Here is a 22,109-nt window from a genome sequence, read left to right on the forward strand (position 1 = left end):
AGTTTGCCTGCTGGGGAAGATAGCTGGGAAGAAAGAAGCAGTAAAACTGAATAATGCTGATCTTTAAAATGTGGAAAATATATGATTTTGTCGTGTAAAATAGAAAATCTTTGGGGCAATCTCAACCATTTTATAGATGCTTGAAAAACAAGAAAAAATGAAGTTTTGGGGGGAGAGAGTATCCTTTGGTCGTTAGAGATGATGAGGAGTATGTGAACAGGGGTGAGGGATGAGCTGCTTGAAAGCAAAGGTTGAAGCACAAATTCTCTCCAGGCTAAGAATACCATGTGTACGTGGGGAGTCAACTTGAAACCATTGGATCTGCTTACAAATCAATGTTAAGCAAGTGCTGGAGGCATTGATCCAGAAAAATACATCTGCCAAATTCAAGACAAAGTTTAACCAAAAAGCCTTTAGCTTTAGGATGAAGTGAAGCTCAGGTAGGAAGGCTTTGCTGGAGGGAAATATTGCTGTGCAGAGCCAGAGCTTGCTGTATTGGCACCCAAAGCCCTTATTCAACCCTCCCTAAAATCAGTGGGAGCTTTATCACTGCCGTCAAGGGTATTTGTTTGGGTTTCCAGATGATCCTCTACTCCTGCCCAGAAGATACCTGTGGAGACAGCGTGTACTAGCTGCCCAATGTGAGCCCTTTCATACACATGGGCCAACTGGGCTGTGCACATGTAGCTCATATGTATGTACATATATGTTTAAATGTGCAATGCCCCTATGTGTGGGACTTGCAGATTTTGGGCACTCTGTGGGGACTACTGTTCTGAACGTCTGGAAATCTTGGACAAATGGCCAAAACCCCAGGGAGGCCCAGAATTGGGAGAAAAGTGCTAGACAGTGAGTTTTTTGAGACATTTGGACTCATATGGAAAGAAGAAGTAGAGCAGTGTGGGCTGCACAGGCAGAAGGAAGAGGCATCATCCCAGAAGGGGCTTTGGGGAAGAGCAGTCCTGGTTCTGGAGAGAAGAGTGGCAGAAACAGGAAGTTTTTGTAGGAATATATGGTTAGAAAAGGAGGACAAGGGTACTGCCCATTCAGCAGAGCCTCAGAGAGGTGAAGCTGAAGTCAAGGTGATTGCTAGAGAGTATGGAGTGTTTCACTCATGCGGGTGGGGAGATACTGCTGAGTGACTTTAGGCATTGGCAGAGCAGGCAGGGGCTTGGCACTCTCCAATTAATGGATAGGTGAAAGTGGGCAGGATTCCCTGCAGGGAACTGTGATGTGTCCATATGCTTATGAGTAGATGTTCCTGGACTTCAGGAAAGGTGGGGAGGGGTGCAGAGCACCCCAGGGATGTCAGACTGGAGTGGTAGGTGGGATGTACTGAGGAATTTCAACTGGGAAAAAAATGAAAGAAATGAAGGACTGGAAGTGCTTTTTGCAGATTTAATGGAGGTACAACAAATTACTTGAGCAGAGCTGTACCAGAATATGGCCTGGAGACCAAGTCATGGCTTGGATGTGATGAGAATAGGAAATACAGGATTTTCCTTTGAGGACGTTATGCCACTAAAAGTTTCATAACTATCCAACAGCAGGAACAGCAGGAATGTCACTGCCTTTACTTGCTTACCCTTAATATTATCCCAGAGTGAAACTACCAGTGAATACACCCAGACCTGCTATCAGATAACAATTACACCACTCTCTTCTGAAGTAAATATTTTGATCCATGCAGGGGAACCTCACATTTACACCACCGTAGCAAAATTCAGGGTGTACCTGTCATGCTTTGCTTCAGCCCCATATATGTGTGGCTGTTTCTATATGTTGCATCCCATGCATAAGGACCACACTCTACAGAAGGAGCACCTGGATTGAGTAACTCTAGAGTTGCTCTTGCAGAGTTTGACTAGCATTAAAAAAAGGATTTGAATATAGGCAAGCTGCTGGGCCAGCTCTGCAGCAGGTGTAAAACATGATGGTGGTTAAGTTCAGGGCAGATCCATCCCTCAACACTGCCTGAAGTCAGGAACATTGCCTGGCCAGCAAGACTCTTACGACTTTTGCACTCCACATTGCCAAGTAAAGCTTTTATCACGGGAGTTAGTTTTCCTAGCACATCCCCTCCTCTCCCACTATATTTTCCCATGAGTTAGAAATTCCTTAGAAAACAGACATATACTAGGCTGATCCAGTTTAATCTTGCTTGGCCTGATTTACTTGGACATGCCCTTGTCTTGCTTTAATTTTTTTTCCTTTGTTCCAGCTGTCCATTAGTTTTGACATAATCCAAAAATCCAAAGCAAATTCTTCTGTCGAGGGTTGTCCTTTGTGTAATTTAAAGAGTTGCGTCGCCCTGGTCATTGATGTTGAAGTGAGAAGCATGCAGGGCAGCAATCCGGGCAGAGGCAGAGCTGCAGCCTTCACTCCCCAGTGTAAAGGCACAGCTCCATCTTGTGGGCATTTGTCCCATCTTCTTCCTCACTACAGTGGCAGCTCTGGTAACTTCCTGCATGGCTCGACTTGCCACCTTTGGGCAAGTTACTCTGGGCAGAAGGTTCAACTCAGTGATTTACTACATGGTTTTTAAAAGCTGAATAAATATAGCTGATATACAGCTGGAAACGAACCCAGTGTAAATTGGTTGGATGAGCTTTGTTCTAGGTTAATAGATGGTATTAAACCCACTGTGCACTGAACGAAAATGGTTCATGTAACCAAGCCGATGCCTACTACAACAAAGCACAGTTTATGTGGCACCTTTTAACAACAGCTTCTTATGTGGCCTGTCTAGATCACTGTGCAAACAACCCTTGCCAAAACGGAGGGACCTGCTCTCCTGCACATGGCCATCAGAGGTACCACTGTACTTGTCCTGAGGAATTCACAGGCAAGGACTGTCAGATGGGTAAGTATCTTCTTCCATGAGTGTTACAACATGAAATACAAGCAGTAAGTACAGCTTATTAATGTTTGCTTAGTGAAAAGGTAGCACTGTTGTGATGGGAGAGACCACTGCAGCATGAATGTTTATGTAGGTGGATTTCCAAAAGGTTATGACAGACAATCCATTACTGACAGGACATCTGAAAATAGCCTGATTACACAATTAGAAATTCAAGCATGCCCTGAGCCAGTGAGGCATTAAGCTGTGGGAAACACAAAGAGCCTCTTCCCCATCCTTTGCTGATTTTAAGATTTAAATATCCCTTACACTTTTTGAAATTACTAATAATATAGTCTGGTATGTAGGGCAGAGAGACATGAAGAAGCAGCAGAATTTCAGGTGATGCTTTTATCCCTTATGTATATGCACACATGGGTCTATCACAACTTTTCCTGTGACGTCAGCTTTGCACTTGGGCAGCTTCAGGCTAGTCCTTTTCAATGAGAGTCAGGCCAAAAGGCTTTGTCTGGGATATTTTTCCAGTTTTATGGTGATGTCACTCCCAACTTACTGCATGTCAAGCAAGAAATTAGTCTTTTAAACTGAGGGGTTTCAGTTGTGCTTGCTGTTGATTATTGAATGCTTTTCATAAAATTGTTTAGGTTGGAGAAAATCCTTAAGATCATTGAGTCCTACTATTAACCTAACACTACCAAGTCCACCACTAAACCACATTCTCTGTAGCTCTGACTGGTCTCCCAACAATAAGCAATGAAGCCCTTTTCAGTCCTGGTGCTCCACTGTCTCTAGCACAGTCCACCATCTCAGATGATGCAGTAAAGTGGGACAGACACAAGTATACCACCGATTTGAGTTTTTGTGTTTGCTGAATGAACTTTTGGAAGGACTTAAGTAATGGTGATGCTGTCATGCTCATAGGGCTTTAGGAAAAACCTACCTCTGGCTCCAGGTCCTTGGAGCTGCTGCTACAGTGTTTTAATACCTTCACACTATGAAGGCTGGCTTGCTTAGAAGCACTGTCACCAAACATGTATCTGCTCAACATAAGCAAAAAGAATGAGCAGGGAATGATGAAGATTGTGGTGCCATTCCTTGCAAGAAATAACCTCAGAAAGCTTGTGTTGTTTTTTAAATTGTGTTTCAGAGAAATGTTTTGACAACAATCTCTACGAGTTCTTTGATGTGGGCATGAGCTGGTCAAGAGTCCAACAGGGAACTGTGGAGCAGTGCATGTGTGTGGACGGCCAGATTGAGTGTAGGAGTGCTGAACACAAAAGTAAGGCGCTATTATGTATTACAGCTATTGGCCTGCTAGAGTGGGGATAAAGGACAGTGAGGATATCAAAGCTGAGCAGTGTTACACACTATAATACTGCTTTTGCAGCTCATGTATCCTCCCCAAAAGAGAACATGTTAGCTTTCCTTTCCATGCATGAGCAGTAATGCCGACCCAGGAAATCACTTTAGTGTGTCCATTCTTATTTGAGCAAGCAATTTTATGCATTAATGTATTATATTTAGGGACACATCTCAGTGTTTTCTTTGAGAGGGATGCAATCCTGACCTGCCTTATGTAAAAATATGCAACAGATTACATAGTTGAAGTGGTAAAATTTCTCCTCCAAACCTATAACATGCCTGAGAGGCACACCCTTCTCTACTCTTCCCTGCACACCTACAATTGCTTCATATTGCTGTTTCACCTCTGGGTTTTCTTCCCAAGCCTATCCCACTCTTGAGTTGCCAGCACGTAAACTCTGCCTCCATGACCCCATATGCCCTGCAACAGCCCCAGAGTCCCCATGATTTTTGGCCCAACTTACCCATTCCTGGCTGGGGTGACGCTTATGTCATGAAGCTTCCTCCTTGTTTTGAGGCTGGCAGGTGCCCAACTCAGCTGGCCAGATAGCTGCGCGATATGCGCTTTGGGTTGTCACTTTCCTGATGAAGCCAATACAGCACCTCCCTTTTGGAAGGAGAGATTATGATAAGCAAACCATATGCCTCACTTATATATGTGCTCTGGTACGGCTATTGTGCTGTTCAGTCTGGCTGACTGTTAACTTCCCAAGTAACTTACAGTTCTAAGTAAGCTTCTTTAAAGTCCTTTGAAATAGGTAGATGCTTTTATTCCCACCTTATAGAACTGGAAATTAAAGCACGGAGAGTTGGTGGCTTTCTAGGAGTCTACTAGGCTTTACTTAGAAGAGTAGCTGGCTTTTCTAAGGAGTCCATGGGAGACTTGGGAAATCGGAAAGGACTTCATACATCCCAGTCACAGATCCTAAATGTTTAACAGAGCTCCCTACTAGATACGTTACTATAAATTTTAATACAGCTCAATGGCAAACTTGGAATTGGCAGAACCCTCTGTACAGAAAGAAGTGCTAATGCCATCACCATCACCACTAGTAATAATCATCACCACCCCCATTTTACCTATTGTTCATTGATAATATTTTTCAATAGCTAGGCTGACATTATCCAATAAGAGTGAAAACAATGAGACAGACCTCAGTGGGAAGAAATCAGCAGAGTTTCCTTTTCTTTATTTTACATCAGGTGTACGTCTGAGATGAGTAAAAAAGGGAAAACTTCCCCAAAATGCACATGCACGGAGAAGGTATACTTAAGTGAGTTAAAAGAGACTGATTCTCCTGAATAGCTCGTACTTTTGGTTTGACCTTTGGTTTCTGCTTGTAGGTTGTGTTCATGATCCTTGCCTGAATGGTGGAGAATGTAAAATGGTTACCCTCACTGGGAAAATAGTGTGTGATTGCAAAGGAAATTTTGCAGGAAAGTATTGTGATATTGGTAAGTATGACAACCTACTGGTGGGCAGAGAATTTGGAGTTTTCATCTGGGTGGTTTTTGCCTCTGTGTTGTATTCTGCCTTTGCAGACATTTCTTGTAATAACTGAAGAGCCACACAGAACGAGTGATTACTGTAGCCCTCCAGTGTAAAACATAACACACTCTTCACCACCAAGACCCCAATTCTAAAAATATTTGTTCATGTCCTTAACTCTATGGAAAATTAAACACAGAATTCCTAATCCAATTACTCATACCCATAAAATAAGTGCATAGTTCCATTTTGCAGGGTCAGCCTCAGAGCTGTGCTCTAGTGCAAACCTTTCCCCAAAGATCTATGCATGCCCTCATAAAGCAGGGATTTATGCTCTGACAAAATCTGGCGGTTGACTATATCTGGTAGTGCTAGATTATTGTGGGAAGTAGACAAAAGAAAATGCACACCCTTTGTTTGGGTTACCTTCTGCTTTAAATTAATAGCACCTTTAGCCCGGTATAGTATAGAACTTTACTTGAACTGGTGGGTCAAGGCAGAGAAATCTGTTTTTTGATGCCTACATGTTAGTTCTGTGTTGCTTCTTATTAGCTGTTACATAGTTTTTGATACAATTTTCCTCCAGAAGTCTTAACATTTCTCACTGCAGGGGTTAAATCTGCTTGTAAAGCTTAATTGTGTGCTAAATCCCCAAGTTATGTCAGTGGCTACTTTTCAAATATAGCAGGTTTTAGGCATAAATTACAATAGATTTTTAGTCATATCAGCCTGTGATCCCATCAACCTACTGGCAATGTCTTTCTGAGTACATAAATCCCAGGGCTCATCAAAACTGAAGACAAGACTTCCAGTAGCTATGGTGGGCACCTAGTTGGTCCAAGTGGGTGATGGAGTAAGAAAACCATGATAATGAACACTGGAATTGGCATCTGGTATTCTTATTTTGTTATTCTGATAGTTGATATGGTGTAGCCAGCTATTTAAGCTGGGCGAAAAAATTATTTGGGATACCAGAAATACATTTGGCATAACAAATAGCAGAATTGGCAAATTAAATGATATATGAACTGGTCTTGAATCTTCATTCACCATGTACTCAATGAATTGTATAAAATGGGCTTGTGATTCTTTTAAGTCCTTTGTAAGTAGCAATATTAGTAGTGATATCCAGATTTTTGTCCTCTAGTTGTCCTAGGGACACTTGTCCCAGGCTTTGTGAATGCTGCTGCATGGATCAGGATGAGTGGCTGTGTATGGCACATGGGTGACCTGGTGTCCTCGGGAGGACTGTGTGCTGCTCATCTTCACATGAAACTGCTTTTCCAATTTCTATTTCGTTATCAGCTTCCTCTGCCTGAAATATGCATAAACATCCACCCAGCATGGCCTGGGTTATAAATATCCAGATGACAGTGTTATAGCTGTAATACTGGTTTCTGTCTGACTAGCTGAGAACAAGAAATAAGCAGGTGCTCTTTGATTACTTGAAAATAATCAAGCACACATTTGGTTTGCTAAACAAATGGCTTTAGATGCTTACAATCCATCTGTGTTCAGCTGCCTAACACCCCCACATGAAACGGGAACTGGAGGATTGTGTGTATGTGTCAGGGCCTTGCAAATGAGTTTAAAAATGAAGAAAACCCTCTTTGCCAGGATTTAGTAATTCCAAATTAACTCATTTAAATTGGTGCTGGAGCCTATAGACCTGGTAGTATCATCACACTGGGGCAACGGCATTCTGGTGTAAGCACCCAGAGCTTGTACTCTGACAGCACACAGAACTGATTTTTAAATATATGTTGGATTATTTTTTTCTTCAAACCTGCAATTTGATGCTGTGAGCACAGCTGACTTTTTTCTTTGTTTTCTTTTTTACAGCCTTGTATAGTTTCCCTTGTCTAACAGGACTGAATTGTGAGGTTACCCTTTAGTCTGAATAGCTAATGGTTATAATGCTTGATTCAGAGAAAGTTACAGTCTCTCCAAAATGTACTTTATTCTGAATTATTCATTTATAGAGGCAACCTTCAACCCAAGTCGGGATGCAAAAAAGTTCTTCTTTTTGTTTAAAAAAAAGAAAACAATAGTTTGATAAACAGTAAGTACCCTAAAATGTTATGTTGCTGTGATGTGTTTGAGGTCCCTCTGATGTCCCCTGCCCCTGACTTCTACAAAGAATAACCAGTATTCACATGTTTCTAATGGAAAACCAGCTAATTTATCTTGACATCACCCCCCCCAGATACTAATTAAACAAAGTGCCATCATGGTTCAGTTCGGTCTAAGTACTGCTGTGACTCTAGCACTGGCAAAGCAGAGGATGACTACTACTTTGTAGATTGTACAGTAGAGTAGCGTAAGTAGCAGGAAATTACAAGGAAATCCTTTTCCTGGTTAAGGATTTTCTTAGCAGATGGCTGGACCATCATATCTGATAGACCTTTACCTGTTTTCCATGAATTTGTCTAAACTCTTTAGAACTCCTTCATACTTTTCCCTTTCACAGCATGCCGTGTCAAGAAGTTCCAGAATTTAAATAGATGTGATGAGAAACAGTATTTTCTATTGTTAGCTTAAAACCTACTGCCTGGTAATTTCATTTCCCCCTTCTGAACAGTGAGTAACAGAGAATAATCATAACTTTTGTGATTTTGCAGCTACCTATTTATCTGTCCATTGTTCCTTTTTTTGGACTACAGGGTCCCTGTCAGTACTCAAAAATCATCTTTTCACTGATCTGAAAATTCTCTTGCAAACAATCATTATATATATGTATATATATTGCCAAGCCATTATCATAATGGCCATGCAGCTACTGGCAAATGATGAGCTGACTTAAAAAAAATATGGGAGGTGACAAAAGTAACACAGGAGATATCTATAAAAAAGGAGATTGATATACAAAAGACAGTTTCTAATATAGATTTCTATTCTTTGTGGTAACACATTATTTTCTAGCCCTTAAAGAAGCAACCTTCAGTACTAAAGAAAGAACTGCCATTTTAAAAGAAGTTCTAGCACAGTTTATATGCATAAGATTTCAATGAAGTACAATTTCAAAGAAAATCACATACACCACCAACAAATTTGTCCCCAAACAGATACTGATTAAAATTGTTCAGGGATTCATTTCAAGTTAAATTTAATTCATAAAAATTGCCCTTAAATATGCACTTATTTTCAGAAATAAGGATTTTGTATTAAGGGAGTAGTTGCAGTAACTTTGGAGACAGAAATCTTGCTGAGAGAGGTGAAGATTCAGAATTAATTGTCCAACCATGAGTAGCAATAGTGGTGTCATTGTACAGAAAAAGTTACAAAAAGGGCCCAGCCACTTTGACAGTGATAAATGTGGGGAAGAAGTGAAACCAGAGAAGGGTGTGAGGGTGGTATTTTATCTCTGGCACAAGCTGGTACAGGGAGGTGGAGTGGAGAGGGAATTTTTTGGGAGATGTTTAACTTCAGAAATATTTAGCTTCATTGGAGGTGATAACTTGTGAAAACCAGCTATAAACATGTAATTGCAAAATCACTTTGACATTTTATGTTTCTTTGAACAGATAGAGATGTTGGCTGAATACAGGGACACACACAGCTAAAGGAAGAGGAGGAGCTATTTGGCCAGAGGATGGATAATTCATTGTAATATGAATTTATGGAGATGTTAAAGGGAGTTGGAGGGTGAAGGAAGGAGATGTAGATTTTTTTATTAAGGGATTGGTGCTTTTAGGTTTCTGTGGTTGAAACCCCACCATTTCATCCACACTACCAGCCTTAGCTGATCTGCAGGTGGAAACAAATATGTTTTGCCCCATTTCCTGCATAAAAGCACTTCCTTCTCCTTACCATTGCTTTGTTACTGGTTTTGTGTGTGCGTTGTTAGTAAATTTGGGGGGTCTCATTAATATTTTTAGGTTTATTCCTGATTTATTGAAGGGTATATTAGCAGGGTATCTTTATTCTGTTTAACTAGTTGCCAAGTTTTTCCTGAAACATTTAGTCTCTGTGGGTGGATTGGTTGTTACTGTTGGACAGAGGAATAGTTGATAGTCACATGTGGATAACTGAGGTGGAGTTTAACACTATGCATTTCAATGGATTTTTAGCTTTCAACTGGATTTTTAGGATCTAGAATTACCTTAATCATTGGGCGGTACACTGCCCTTTATGGCTAGCTGGGGTTTATTTCTGTCCCATTTGTTGTGCCAGGACTCAGCAACAGTTCAGGGTGTGTTCTTGTAGAACTGTGAAAATAAGGTAGCCATGTAATATTTATTATATTACATGTGATATTTATTATATTTATTATTATACATTAAATATTTAGGTAGCCATGTAATACAGTAAATCAGTGGAGTAGTTGAGATATGGCAAATTTCGAGGCTTTTCATGATTAAAGTGAGAATGAAAAGAAAGCAGTGCATGGAAAGCCTGTTTGGATTTGTGTCACTGTGGTTGTGGGTTCCAGTAGATGATAGATTTGGGAGTACTGGGAGGACTACACAGAGGATAATATGTTTCTAATTTTGTTTGGATTAAAGTTTAGGTAACAATAATGTTTTTGCTAGTGTTTTGTTTTTCTTTTCCTAGTTAGGCTATAGGTAATGGAATTAGAGGAGTACCATAGCTTTAAAGAAAGTATGAGTTGGAATGCTAATTGTGGAAGGCTTATGGTTACATAAGGAGATGTGGTGTTGTATGTCAGAAATAGGTTGAAGATTTTTAGAAAGGAAGATGACAGAATAGCTGAATATATAATTACATACAGGGAAAAAAAACCTCTAGGCCAAATCTTTGGGGGTTAAACTGGAGGAGTTTAAGGTAATAAAAGAAGTAAAAAAGACAGCAAACCCACTCTTTTAGTGGTTGTTTTACTGAAATAGGGTGTTTGCAGTTTTCTACTAATGTAGGTACCTTAGTAAAGGAAATTCAGCTCTGGAGGCTGGAGGGAAAGTTTTAAATCTTTTTCTTCTGAAGGAGACAGAAGAAGATAATGAGACTTAACTATTTGGTTTGTTTACCAAAGTTATCTATAATCTACTAGAATGCTTTTGGGTTAGTGTTTGATTTTTTATTTTCTAGGATCCCAGAGGGAAAAAAAAAAAAAAGAAGAATTAGGGTGAGGTGTAATAAGAAGGTCAGCAGATAGAAAAGCATCATTACAGATTGATGTGGCTTGGAGAGGTGATTACGGTTTTTGCTGGGGTAAAGTTTCATGGGTCCCCTGGGAGGTTGCATGAGGGTAGGACAAGGGTTAATAAGGCAAGGATAATGAAGAGAAAGCCTAGGGCACTGTTGCAGAAATAGTAGTGGTGGGTTGGATTTTCATCAGATTTTGAATTATTTCATAATAATTCAAATAATGCTGAAGTTACATGGAGAAAAACTAGGTCTAGTAAACTATCACCTACGATGATAAATGGTAGGAGGGATTGGAAGACGAAGGAATGAGTGAGCATAGCATTATCAGCTAAGAACCCACCTCTGATTCATTGCACCAAGTGCCAATATTGGGAATGGTGAACAGGAAACTAGCAGTAACCATGGCTTTGCAAGAAGATAATTATAAGGTGTCATTTATGCAGGTGTGCAAAAATGGAAAGGCTACTCTGATCTCCCAGGTTTCTTTATAAAGTTAGGAATCATAATAAATACTTTGGCCGATATAGAGAAAAATGCAAAGGTAGGAAGCATCATTTGTGTGGAGGATATGAATTAGTCATTTACATTTGACATCTTGGCAAATGTGGACTAGAGAAGAGAAAGCTACTGAGCTATACTGTTAGCAGTATGGCATATAGCAAGAATTAACTGTACAAGGGTTGAGTGACAAGGCAAATTCCAAGGAACTGGCAAAAATTTCTCTAGTCAGAGATAGCAGTAGGTTCAAGACCAACAAAGGACTTCCGACATATAAAGGTTTTTTCCAGACGTTGGTGGACACTAAGCGTTCTGTGGTGCCTTCTCTGTTTCTACAGTGGTGTGTTTTTTAGATAACAAGTCTTTGTTTTAATCCTACTATAAACTAACACAATTAATATTAGCAGCCACTAATACGAAGAAGGTGCTTAGTACTTACTCTTATGATAGAATGACTGACTTTGCAGCAGTGTTAGTTATTGGATGCTGGATAATTCAAAACCATAAAGGTCTTTTTTTATCTGAGGCATGACAGTGGTGTCAGTTAATTATGTTATAAAGAGGGCACATCTTCTTTTGAAATGTGAGGGGACTGACATCACTTAATCCACACAACCTGTTCTGCTGTATAATTGTCAGGAAGGTGGTTGAAGGCACAATGCAGTAGAAATGGTTCGGTAGCTCACAGGCTTTCAGGTCACCCCTTGGATTAATGCAGAAATCTCCATTACATTGTTTGTCTCTCCCATTGCCTGCTTTGTCCCACCAGCCCACGCTGAGTGCTTCAGGCGTTTCAGAGACCCTCCTCATTACTGGCTCTTTGCAGAGCAACTACTTATCCCTTCACCAATATTAGTTGCTATACAGTCTGTTTCTTTTCCTGTCCACAGGCTTATCTTGGGTTATACTCTTAACACATAAGGACCTATGAGTATATTCACTATTCATAGCTTTCACTACGAATTAGGTACCCCAATACTCCTGAAATTCCTGTAAGATAGTCCATGACACAGGTTGTCTTTCTGTGAAAATAATATAGCACTGAGATTTGCTTGTTGCTGATGGAATTTCCTAAATACATTACTCCTTTCAGCTCTATATAGCTACCTATTTGATTGCATATATGACTCGGTAATCATAACTATTGTGCGAGAATTGAAGATAATAAATAGAAAAATGAAATGGAAAAAGACCCAGTTGTTCCTCTTATCTAGGATATTTGTTTTCTAAGCTATAAGAAAATACTGGTAGATTTCATAGAGTTCTAGGTTTAAAACTCTATATGGAGGAATTCAACTTACCCAGAAGGTATATTTGTAGCTTAACTTTTGCAAGAAACATAAATCTCTTCACTTTTACCTCTGATGATCTAAGTACTTGCAAGTACAAATGTACAAAGTTACTTTGATGAAGAAATACATTAAAAATAGACTAGTTTCAGTGAATGGAGTGTGCTATCCTTATGTTAGGATGCAACTTAAAGAAACCTTTTGTGCTATATAAATCACTTTGTTTTCACAGTCTTAAATCCATTCTTATTCTACATGGTAAGTTTCTATTAAGTTTAATTCATTACAAATGGAGGCCAATTTTTCCACATTTCTGCCCAGTTTCTGGCTATGGCAGGTTGTTTGTGTGTTTCATAATCAGGCTACAGTGTCAGCAGGGATTTATTTCAGAGTTAGGTACTGTCAGAGGTACGGAGGTTTTATTGCTATTCAAAAAACCAGGGAACAGCACAACTATTTAAATCAATTATTTGTTCTAAATTAGTGACATGCATTATCTCCTGTTGTAGTAAATCAGAAGTCCAAACAGGAATATTGAAACCTAGACCAATATTATAAATGTATGATTGAATTATATAGAAGTATAGCTAAATAGATATATAGCTTCCTTTATTCTTCAATTGTGGTTTATGTTGATGCATTTTCAAACCCTGAATGCTACAGTGGGTGCTGTTATTCTCACTTTCACAGACATGTATTAGTGCATGAATGTTTGAAGTAATTTGCTTCAAGCCAGTAACAGTCCAGTCCTGGGGCTGCTGCCATGCAATCTTCTGCCCCTACTCATTTAGACTACACATTTCCATCATTAAAGAGAGAAAAAGATGGCAACTGCTTTCTTCAGTGCAGTCTGTGCCCACCTGGCCACCTTCCTAGATCTTTGCAGAGATTTTCAGTGGCAAAGAGAGCCACTGAAAGACAAACTAAATCTTCCTTGGGGAGCAGTGCTAGGTTAATGTGGATGTCCTTTAAAGCTCTCTGTGTGGTTTGTTTCATTGTGCACAGGAATATTTGCCTTACTGCTTTCGGAATACCTGTTTTTTTTCAGCATTTTATCTGATGGAGTGAGATGCTTGTAAAAGTGATCTCTACAAATATTGGAGACTCCCTCTGTCACGCATTTGTTGCCAGCTCAGACTAGGGCTTAGCTGCACTTGCAGCAGGGGAGAGCGCAACTCCCTGAAATCAAAGACTTTTACTCCTTTCATGTCTGAGGGGACCTCATGGCTACCCGGGGGAGGAGACTAGGGAACTTCTAGGTGAATCAAAAAAAGATGAATTCAATGATTCAAAAGACAGGCATCCAACAAGTCAGCTCATGTAGGAAGGAAACTTATACCCTTGCAAAGGATGCCTTGGAGAACAAGACATCCTGCAATGCTGAGGCAATGTAAGCAATAAGCAATGCAAAGGCATAACATTTCATTGCTTATTGCTATTCATCTTCACTGTTAATAGATGAAACAGGATTAGGTGGAAATACACATTGATAGATGTATTAAAAAGGCCTCAGAGACATACAAATGCTCTGTCTTGCAAATCAGCTGCTATCTAGTGAGTTCTCTCTCTGACCAGGGCAGAGGACATAGGGCAAGCACTCAAGCCTTTGCCTCTGGAGCTTCCTGTGGCACTGCAACAGGAGTGGACATGTGCTCCAGGAAAGCTCTGGACGAAGCGTGTTCTCCAAATTCCAGGAAGGTTTTGCTTTAGTTTATGATTTTCTAAAGAACTCTTCCATCTGGATAATATTGATACTTGAGACACTGGAGAAGATCTTTTGTAAAGCCAATTGTAAGCAGAAGCTTACATCAGCTGATATAGAGCAATACAAAAAAAAGAAAAAAAATTAACATTGTATTTAATAAAAATATTACAGGTCGGCCAGGGATAAAACAAAGCATTACTGAATGAAAGAGTTACTTAACACTATCCCATCCCAGGATTAAGACCATCAGGGGAAAAATGTATTTTTACTAACAGAATGAAACAGCCTATCTGGAAGGAAAATACAGTCAAAGCTCAAAAATATTAGGAAAATTGCTGGTGAGATGTTTTGGAGAAAAGAAAATCTAAAAGATACATTGTTTTCTACAAAAAGACTTCCAAAAGAAACTCCTAAAAATGCTCAGGTATGTAACTACAGAACTTTGAAGCAAGATCTGCTGACAAAAAGTCTTGTGAAGTGTTCTCAGGAAGTTAGTAATTAGAACTGGTTGGATAACTGCTATTTCAGGTTGCTTTTAATTTTAAGACCTGAAACTGCTTTTTACTGGAAAATGAAAAGGCAAAGAATTGGTGTGACATGCTGATAAAATATGCCATACGAAAACAATTAGAATGTTTTATGTGAACTATTTAAAACTTTTGGATTTAAAAAGTAAAACATAACTGGAAATTATTTCTAGGTTTAATTTTTTTTTTTTTTTCCCTGAAAAGAAATGAACGGTGGTGATAGTGGCATAGGTCTGCAGAGTAACTTGAATCTGTGTTTCCATCAAAACTTTCATCATCTTAAAGTTGAAGTAATTTCTACTCTTAACATAGTGATTGGCAATACCACAGGGAAGTGAATGAACAGGAAAAATACATATATTATGCCATCCATTACTTTCTTCCACATAGGAAAATAAATATGTTTCAGAGTTAGGAGAAGTTGCACAAGCTATAAAGAATTGGGAATGAATAATTCCCAGTCAGAGCAATCCCTTAAGAACTGCTGAAAACAGACCACCTACACACCATTTCTGACAAAGAGGGAAAAAGAGATTTTTTCAGTGCTGCAACAGAAAAAAGAGTATTAGAAGCAAAAGATCTATATGACCGAATTAGTCGCAGAGATTTTTTTTTTTGAAAACTGTTTCTCCTGAACTACAGGTGATCTGGTAGGCTTTGCACGTACTTCTCAATGGCCTTAGGTAAGTAATTAAGTGCCCTTTAATGAGTGGTGATGTGGATACTGTAATGGTACTACGAACCAGATGAATAAAGCTTGCTGGAGTGGAGAATAGACAGATGGAAAGCTACTAATGAAACAACTGTATTAACCTAGATGCTTCTCCACAAGATATGAGTTTAACTCACTTTACTCCTGTGCCCGAAATACCCCTTATAAAACTAAAAAGAAAAAAGAACTGAGAGATATTACTGTTCCTCCCAACAAGTGCAATGTGTAATCTAAACTTCTTAGTTACAGACGGAGAACAGGAGGAATGATTTAGAAAGGGACCAAATTCTTCCAGTTAAAATCTGGCAGCTTGAGCAATGGCTGGCAGACCTGATAAAGCAGAGATGTATTGGATTTTAAGCCTAACAAGGATGAGCACAACTTGTAAACACCATCTGAAAGATGTCCAAACCATGGGTATTGCAGAATATGGCCCTGATTCTGCACCGAAACAGAATTTCTTGTTTCATCCTCATAAAAGTAGTCAACTTTAAATCATTTCTGAATGTAATAAATACAGTACAAATAAAAATAGCACCTGGCACTTCCATGGATAACTGAAAGAATCTAGCATACAGCATGATAGTGGTATTTTTGTGACACTCTTTCAGGCAAACAAAGCAGCATAACTTGCGACTTGCCCAGAAAATAAATGGTAGGGTTGCCAAGAAATGGTTACTATTGCTAGGAATACAAATGATAGACAAATTATTTTCTGTGAGCTCCTAGATTATGGTTGCTAAAATATGAGTTTGATTTAATGTTATATTCATAGTTACTGAAATAAAAATAATTTGATTCAGGGTGCAGGTGGGAGAAAATGTTGCCTCATCATCTCACAAGTGTCTGCCAGGCCAAGCAAGAAAGCAAATTTTGCTAAGCATTTGCATGTTAACTCTCACTGAAGGACTTGCACCAAACTTCTTGACCTCCACCTCCCAGATTTATGCCCCTTGCTTGCTTGTGATTTTGAGGTCTGTTTATATACTGATAACTTGGAAGAATAATTGACATCAGCAGTTCAGGGCTGTGATTCACTATTTTAGGGCTAGTTCTATGCCCCTGTTCTTGTGTCACCTTGTTCTGTCAAAGTAAACAGACCTTTGGCAATAGCTGTCCATGCTCTGTGGTGTGATAGGTCATCCTCACAGTGTGTTTTTCAACAGCCAGGCAATACCATGATGTTATATATTTAAGCATGTTTATAAGTTTAGAAGAAGATTCCACCAGTCTTGCAAATGTCAAGGATAACTCACACTGACATGGCTGGGATAAGAAGCGCTCTGAGGCTCAAGCCATGATTAATCCTCTTTGTACATTAGATGGTTTTGTGTTTCCTTTGGGATACTTTGAGCTGTGTTTTGAGGTGTAGACTTTCTGCTTAGTGTAGCTACTGGTATATAAATGCATCCCCATATGTTTTTCAGCCATAATGCTGGTATGTGCTGTTGATAGATCTTGGCAGCTGAGTACACAGGTCATAGAATATGTATGTGTCAGACCTATTTGAAGAAATAACCCATGTGCAGGTGAAAAAGAAATGTGTTTTAAGTAAGGAAATTCGACTTACTATTCAAGTTTTTTTGCAAAATTGATGTAAGTGCAGTATGTAGCTACATGTATAGAACATAATATACATGGGTGCAGTATATGTATATATATGGGTATGTATGAGGCCATAAAAAGAAGTATTTTTCAAAATCAGGGCTTTAAAGCAGTTGCTGGCAGGGCAGGATGGTTTTCACTACTTTATGAGACAGATGTCTCTATCTGAGCCGGTTGACTTAAGCTCCCTTTATTGTCAATAGAGATTTCAGTCAATGTAGTCAAGACAGCATGGCACCGTTCATCTCATCTTAAAAAAGTCACCTAAACCAGGCTGGATCAGTTTGGTGCTAGAAATGCCTGTTTCTCTTAATTGACTAAAGAGGAAGTCTCCAGTGATGAGCTCAATTGTGTCTAAAATTAGACAGGAGAAATCCCAGCCATATTGCTGACTGTGCTGCGGATTGCTGACTAAAATCTCCCATACACAGTACAAATTTTAGGTTTAATTTTCTGACTGTTGAATACTATTTGTGCATGTGTTAAACAAGGCTAACTCACTACTAATTTTAAACAGAAGGTTTAATTGCTTGGGTTCTTTTTCAATTAAAAAAAAGTCCTAATTTGTTGCATTCAATTTCTGTGAAAGGTGAAAGGCACTACAAAGAATTGGGCCCACTGGCTCTCATTTGGGAGCTCAGCTGTGAAATAAGCATTTGACATGTAATTTGCATCAATTCCTGACCAGCGTCATCTACTTTGCCAGTTCCCAACCATCGATGCTATGTTGGCAATGGCACAGAGTACAGAGGTACAGCAAATACAACCATTTCTGGACACAGATGCTTGCCTTGGAATTCAGACTTGCTTTACCAAGAGCTCCATGTCGACAGTGTTGAGAAAGCAGTACAACTTGGCTTGGGGCCATTTTCTTACTGCAGGTGAGAAAAGTTCTCATTTGCCCTGTGTTTGTAAATCAAGAGATGGATGTATTGTGGAGGGAGAAGGGCAGGAATCTCAAAACAGGTGTTATCCCTGCCTCGGACTTAACAGTCTGACACAAGGGATGCAGGTGTACAGAATACAAGATCTGGTAGATAGACAGGCTAAATCAGTAGGTGGATCTTTCAAGAGAAGCTCAGACAAAAAATAATTTTGGAAATTCCAGTTTGGTTTCTTTTTTCTGGGATTTATTTTATTTTTCTCAAATGAGACCATAGTGCAAAACCTTTGAAATTGTTCATAAATGAGTATCCAAAAGGAAAAAGAAATGCAGAAGCCAAATTGAAATGGTTAACCTTTTATTTCTAATTCTTGAATTGTGAAATACGTAACATAAAGGAAAACATTTTCAAAAGTGAAAAGTTATTTGAAAATGAAAAATCAAAGTGCTATATTTCAGTAATGTTGAAATCGGATGTCAAATTTCTTTCCTGGTTTTCTTCCAAGGCAAAACTATTGCCAAATAAGATTTCACAGTGTTTCAATTTTGATTGGACCACATATCAATAAACTACATTTCTGATGAAATTTTCTGTTCAGCTATAATAAAAATAGCTTGTGGTATATAGGTCTGTGCTTTCTTCTCAGTCTCTTCATGTTCCCCCTGTCTTTGAGGTCTTCATGAGATCAATGTATATCCACAAATAAAGGAAATGCTTCCATTTAGGTAGAATCCTGGAGATGAGCAAATGCTAGAGTCAGCAAACTTTAGATGATTCTCCATAAATTACTGGTTCATGACTAAGTTTTGGTGTTGTGGGCTAGTTTTTTAACTTGTTTATTTTATTTTAGTTTTTTTTTCCCCATGTGGAAGTTAGACCAATATTTCAGGAAAATCAGAATGTACTGCACTTCCTAGTTTGTTGATGATAAAAAGCATGCATACATGCTGAAAGTAACTCTTCTTCTCTGTCTAACACAAACTAAAAATAAGCAGTTCCTACACCCTCCCTTAACCCAGGTCAGCTTCTTTTCCAAGGCTCGGTCCCAATCCAAGCACTTAAGTATGAGATTCATGGTGTCCCAGCACAGTATGGCAATTTACCAGGCACATATTTTATGCTGTGATAAAACTTGATCCCTTTGATTTGCATCATTTAAGCACAATATTCACTTGCAGATCTGAAATGCAGAGAACAAAATGGTGTAGGAGCTGATGTGTTCATGTTCTGCAGAGCTGAGAAAAAAGCTTTTCACTTTTTTTGTCAGCTTGTTATAATTTCTGGGGATATCTCTGCTGCACTATATAATCCTGCAGATATCTTCTTCTTCAAACAGTCTAATTTAGAAACATTGTTGGTGGAAGATGACTCAACCTGTGTTGCTGCTTCAGTTCTGAGAATTTGAAAGGGCTTTAATCTTTTTCTGAAAAGCAGTTATATTAAAAAAAAAAATAAATCGAAGAACCCTGCAATAATAGACAGTGCTTCTGATAAATCCAACTGAAATTAGAATTACTGTTTATCTGGAGCCCTGAAGTACCTTGTCTATTTTTCTTGGTCTACTGAACATCTTTCTGCATCTTCAAAGTTTACATATATTCTCGGAAGAGTAAACTGGGCAAATTTCTGGTTACTTATAAGGCACTGATAAAAACAATTAGGCTGTACCATGGAGAAACCATAATGGAATCAACCCAAAACCTGTTTAACACCAAGGTAACAAAGGGCTAAACTGTTTCTGATATTCCTTTTTTTTTTTTTCCTTTTGAGGAGCACAATATTTTTGTTTCCTCAGACTCTCCAGGAAATGTGAACCTGAGCTTCCCAAATTCGTTTCTGCTAGCTATTCTTGTGATGGATTTTCTATGAACCTACCTGTGTTGGAATTTCCTTGCTTAATAAAATCACCTAAAAAAGGAACCTCTCCCATGGGATTTAGTCCTGAAAATAGCTGAGCTGCTATCTGTTAAAACACTTCAGTGTAGGCTGTGTTTAAACCATGTGAACATGTTCATGCATCCAAATACTTGTAGGCAAATTTTACAGGTGTTTAGTCATGTGTCTGTACTTCAGGTTCTAGAGAACCGTAGACTTGGTTAGCTGTAAGCATGATGAATTCTACTGAAAGGCTGCATTTAGGGGTTAGCAGGTGCTTCAGCGCTTTGTCAGATGGCTCAAAACCTGAGAGTCCTGTCAGTCCCCTGCATGGTGCAAAACAAAAAAGCAGAAAGCCTCTGGGAAGCTTGGAACAACACTGTGTTTAATGCCTGTAATTTACTTTCTCCCTGAATTAATTAGAAATCCAGATGATGATGAGAAGCCATGGTGCTACATCATGAAGGACAACAGTTTGTCTTGGGAGTATTGTGACATTCCATCTTGTGGTATGTAAAGGCTCTCTTAAAACCCATGCTGTGAATGCATGAAGAAAGGTTAATTGATACTAGAACAAGCTTCCACTGTATAATTTTGAATGTTCTACTGTTCCCAGGAGTGCTGAATATTTTACTGTTTGCATTAAATCAAATGACAACAGTCATCTTTTGCATTTTTTAGAGCTGTGATTTTTGTCCTGAAATAATAGTGGTGTCACACTATTGCTTTCAGTCACAATCATCCCAATATCACCAATTTTTCCACTAGAACATGCAAGACCACAGAAATGATTGCTGCTTTCGTACAAATTGTCATCACTCAGGGAGTTACAGGCCCAGAGAAGTGAATGGGCCTCTGTAAGCAAATAGAACGACTGGAACCTGAAGATGTAATGAGACATAGCATTTAATTCCAAAACCTAAGGATTCTGCTCTTCCCTAGATTAATATTTAGCTCTTGTTAATGTTGAAGCTGATCTTTAGAACATAGTTGTAATCTGAAACAGAAGTTTATAAAGTACATCCTTTTATTTCCCTTTTATGGTTCTAATGCATTCAGTAGATGGTACTAACACAAGCATCCTAGTCCTTGCTATTGCAATGGCAATGACAAAGCTCAGTCCAGAGTCCACAAATGAAGGTGTGATGTATCATGTGTTCTGTTGTGCCTCCTTGGGTAGCGAAGGTTATATTCCTTCTGGTAAATGAAACAGTGTCTGGGAACGTCCACAATTGCATTTAATTCACTCTAGTACATGTGTAGCCAGTGTTTGGAATAGGCATAGCTTTCAGTGTTGCAAGTCACCTGAGGAAGTGAATGAGATTCACTTATATATGAATGTTTAATGATAATTTCACAAACCTCTCTTTTTAAGATACCTATAAAAGTTCCAGTCCTTAGAAATTGCAAGGATTTATAGTCTGATGCCATATCCCTTTAAATCTCAGCAAGCAGGGAAAGGAAGCCACCAGTTCCAGACAATGTAGATGATAGTTCTGCAGTTACCAGAAGATCATGTGGGAGAAGACACAAAAAAAGAAGTTTTGTGAGACCTAGGATTGTTGGGGGATCTTCGTCTCTGCCTGGATCTCATCCCTGGGCAGCAGCTATATATATTGGAGAGAGTTTCTGCAGTGGAAGCCTTATTCAGACTTGCTGGGTTGTGTCAGCAGCACATTGCTTTGCTAACAGGTAAACTCACCCATTAGTATGATAGTAGGTCCTCTCCTCCTCAGAGTCATTGTCTACTTGTGGCTCACAACAAACCCAAACTGTAACAAATGAGACAGAAGATGAGATCATAAAAGACCAATGTTCCAAAAGGAGTTTCTGGCAATTTGGATGCCATTCATGAGCTAACAAATAGCTTGGAGTTTTATCTCATAAGCTCCTATCTTGTTCCTTAAGGAGTCTCAAAGAAACTAAATTACCTGACTGATGGAATAAGGTAGGGCGGAGCAGGACATAGAATGGGAGCTTGCAAGTGCAGGCATCTGCAGGGGGTTATAACTAATTCTCTTCTTCTCAGTTACTTTTTTGGGTGTTTATGCCTGCTTTGAGATATAACAGAGATGACTATGCTCGCTGCTGTGGCTGCGATGGCCAAGCACTGATTTATTAGAGACGATAAATTACTGTTGGTTGACACAAATAGAGCGGGCTGAGCTTTAAAAAAAGCCAAAGGGAAGAACTGAAC

The 22,109-nt window shown here is 39.1% G+C and overlaps 1 protein-coding gene across 1 annotated transcript in view; it reads left to right on the plus strand.

The window, feature by feature from the left end:
• HGFAC (HGF activator) overlaps positions 1-22,109 on the plus strand; it is a 43,361-nt gene that overhangs the window by 11,621 nt on the left and 9,631 nt on the right. Inside the window, exons 5-10 of the mRNA XM_030492801.1 lie at positions 2,750-2,863; positions 4,008-4,139; positions 5,567-5,677; positions 17,860-18,034; positions 20,336-20,421; positions 21,361-21,604. Of these exons, the coding sequence (XP_030348661.1) occupies positions 2,750-2,863; positions 4,008-4,139; positions 5,567-5,677; positions 17,860-18,034; positions 20,336-20,421; positions 21,361-21,604 (862 nt within the window). The remainder of the gene's footprint in view (positions 1-2,749; positions 2,864-4,007; positions 4,140-5,566; positions 5,678-17,859; positions 18,035-20,335; positions 20,422-21,360; positions 21,605-22,109) is intronic.

Source organism: Strigops habroptila, chromosome 7 (assembly GCF_004027225.2).
Source record: "Strigops habroptila isolate Jane chromosome 7, bStrHab1.2.pri, whole genome shotgun sequence".
In the NCBI taxonomy this organism is placed as follows: Eukaryota; Metazoa; Chordata; class Aves; order Psittaciformes; family Psittacidae; genus Strigops; species Strigops habroptila.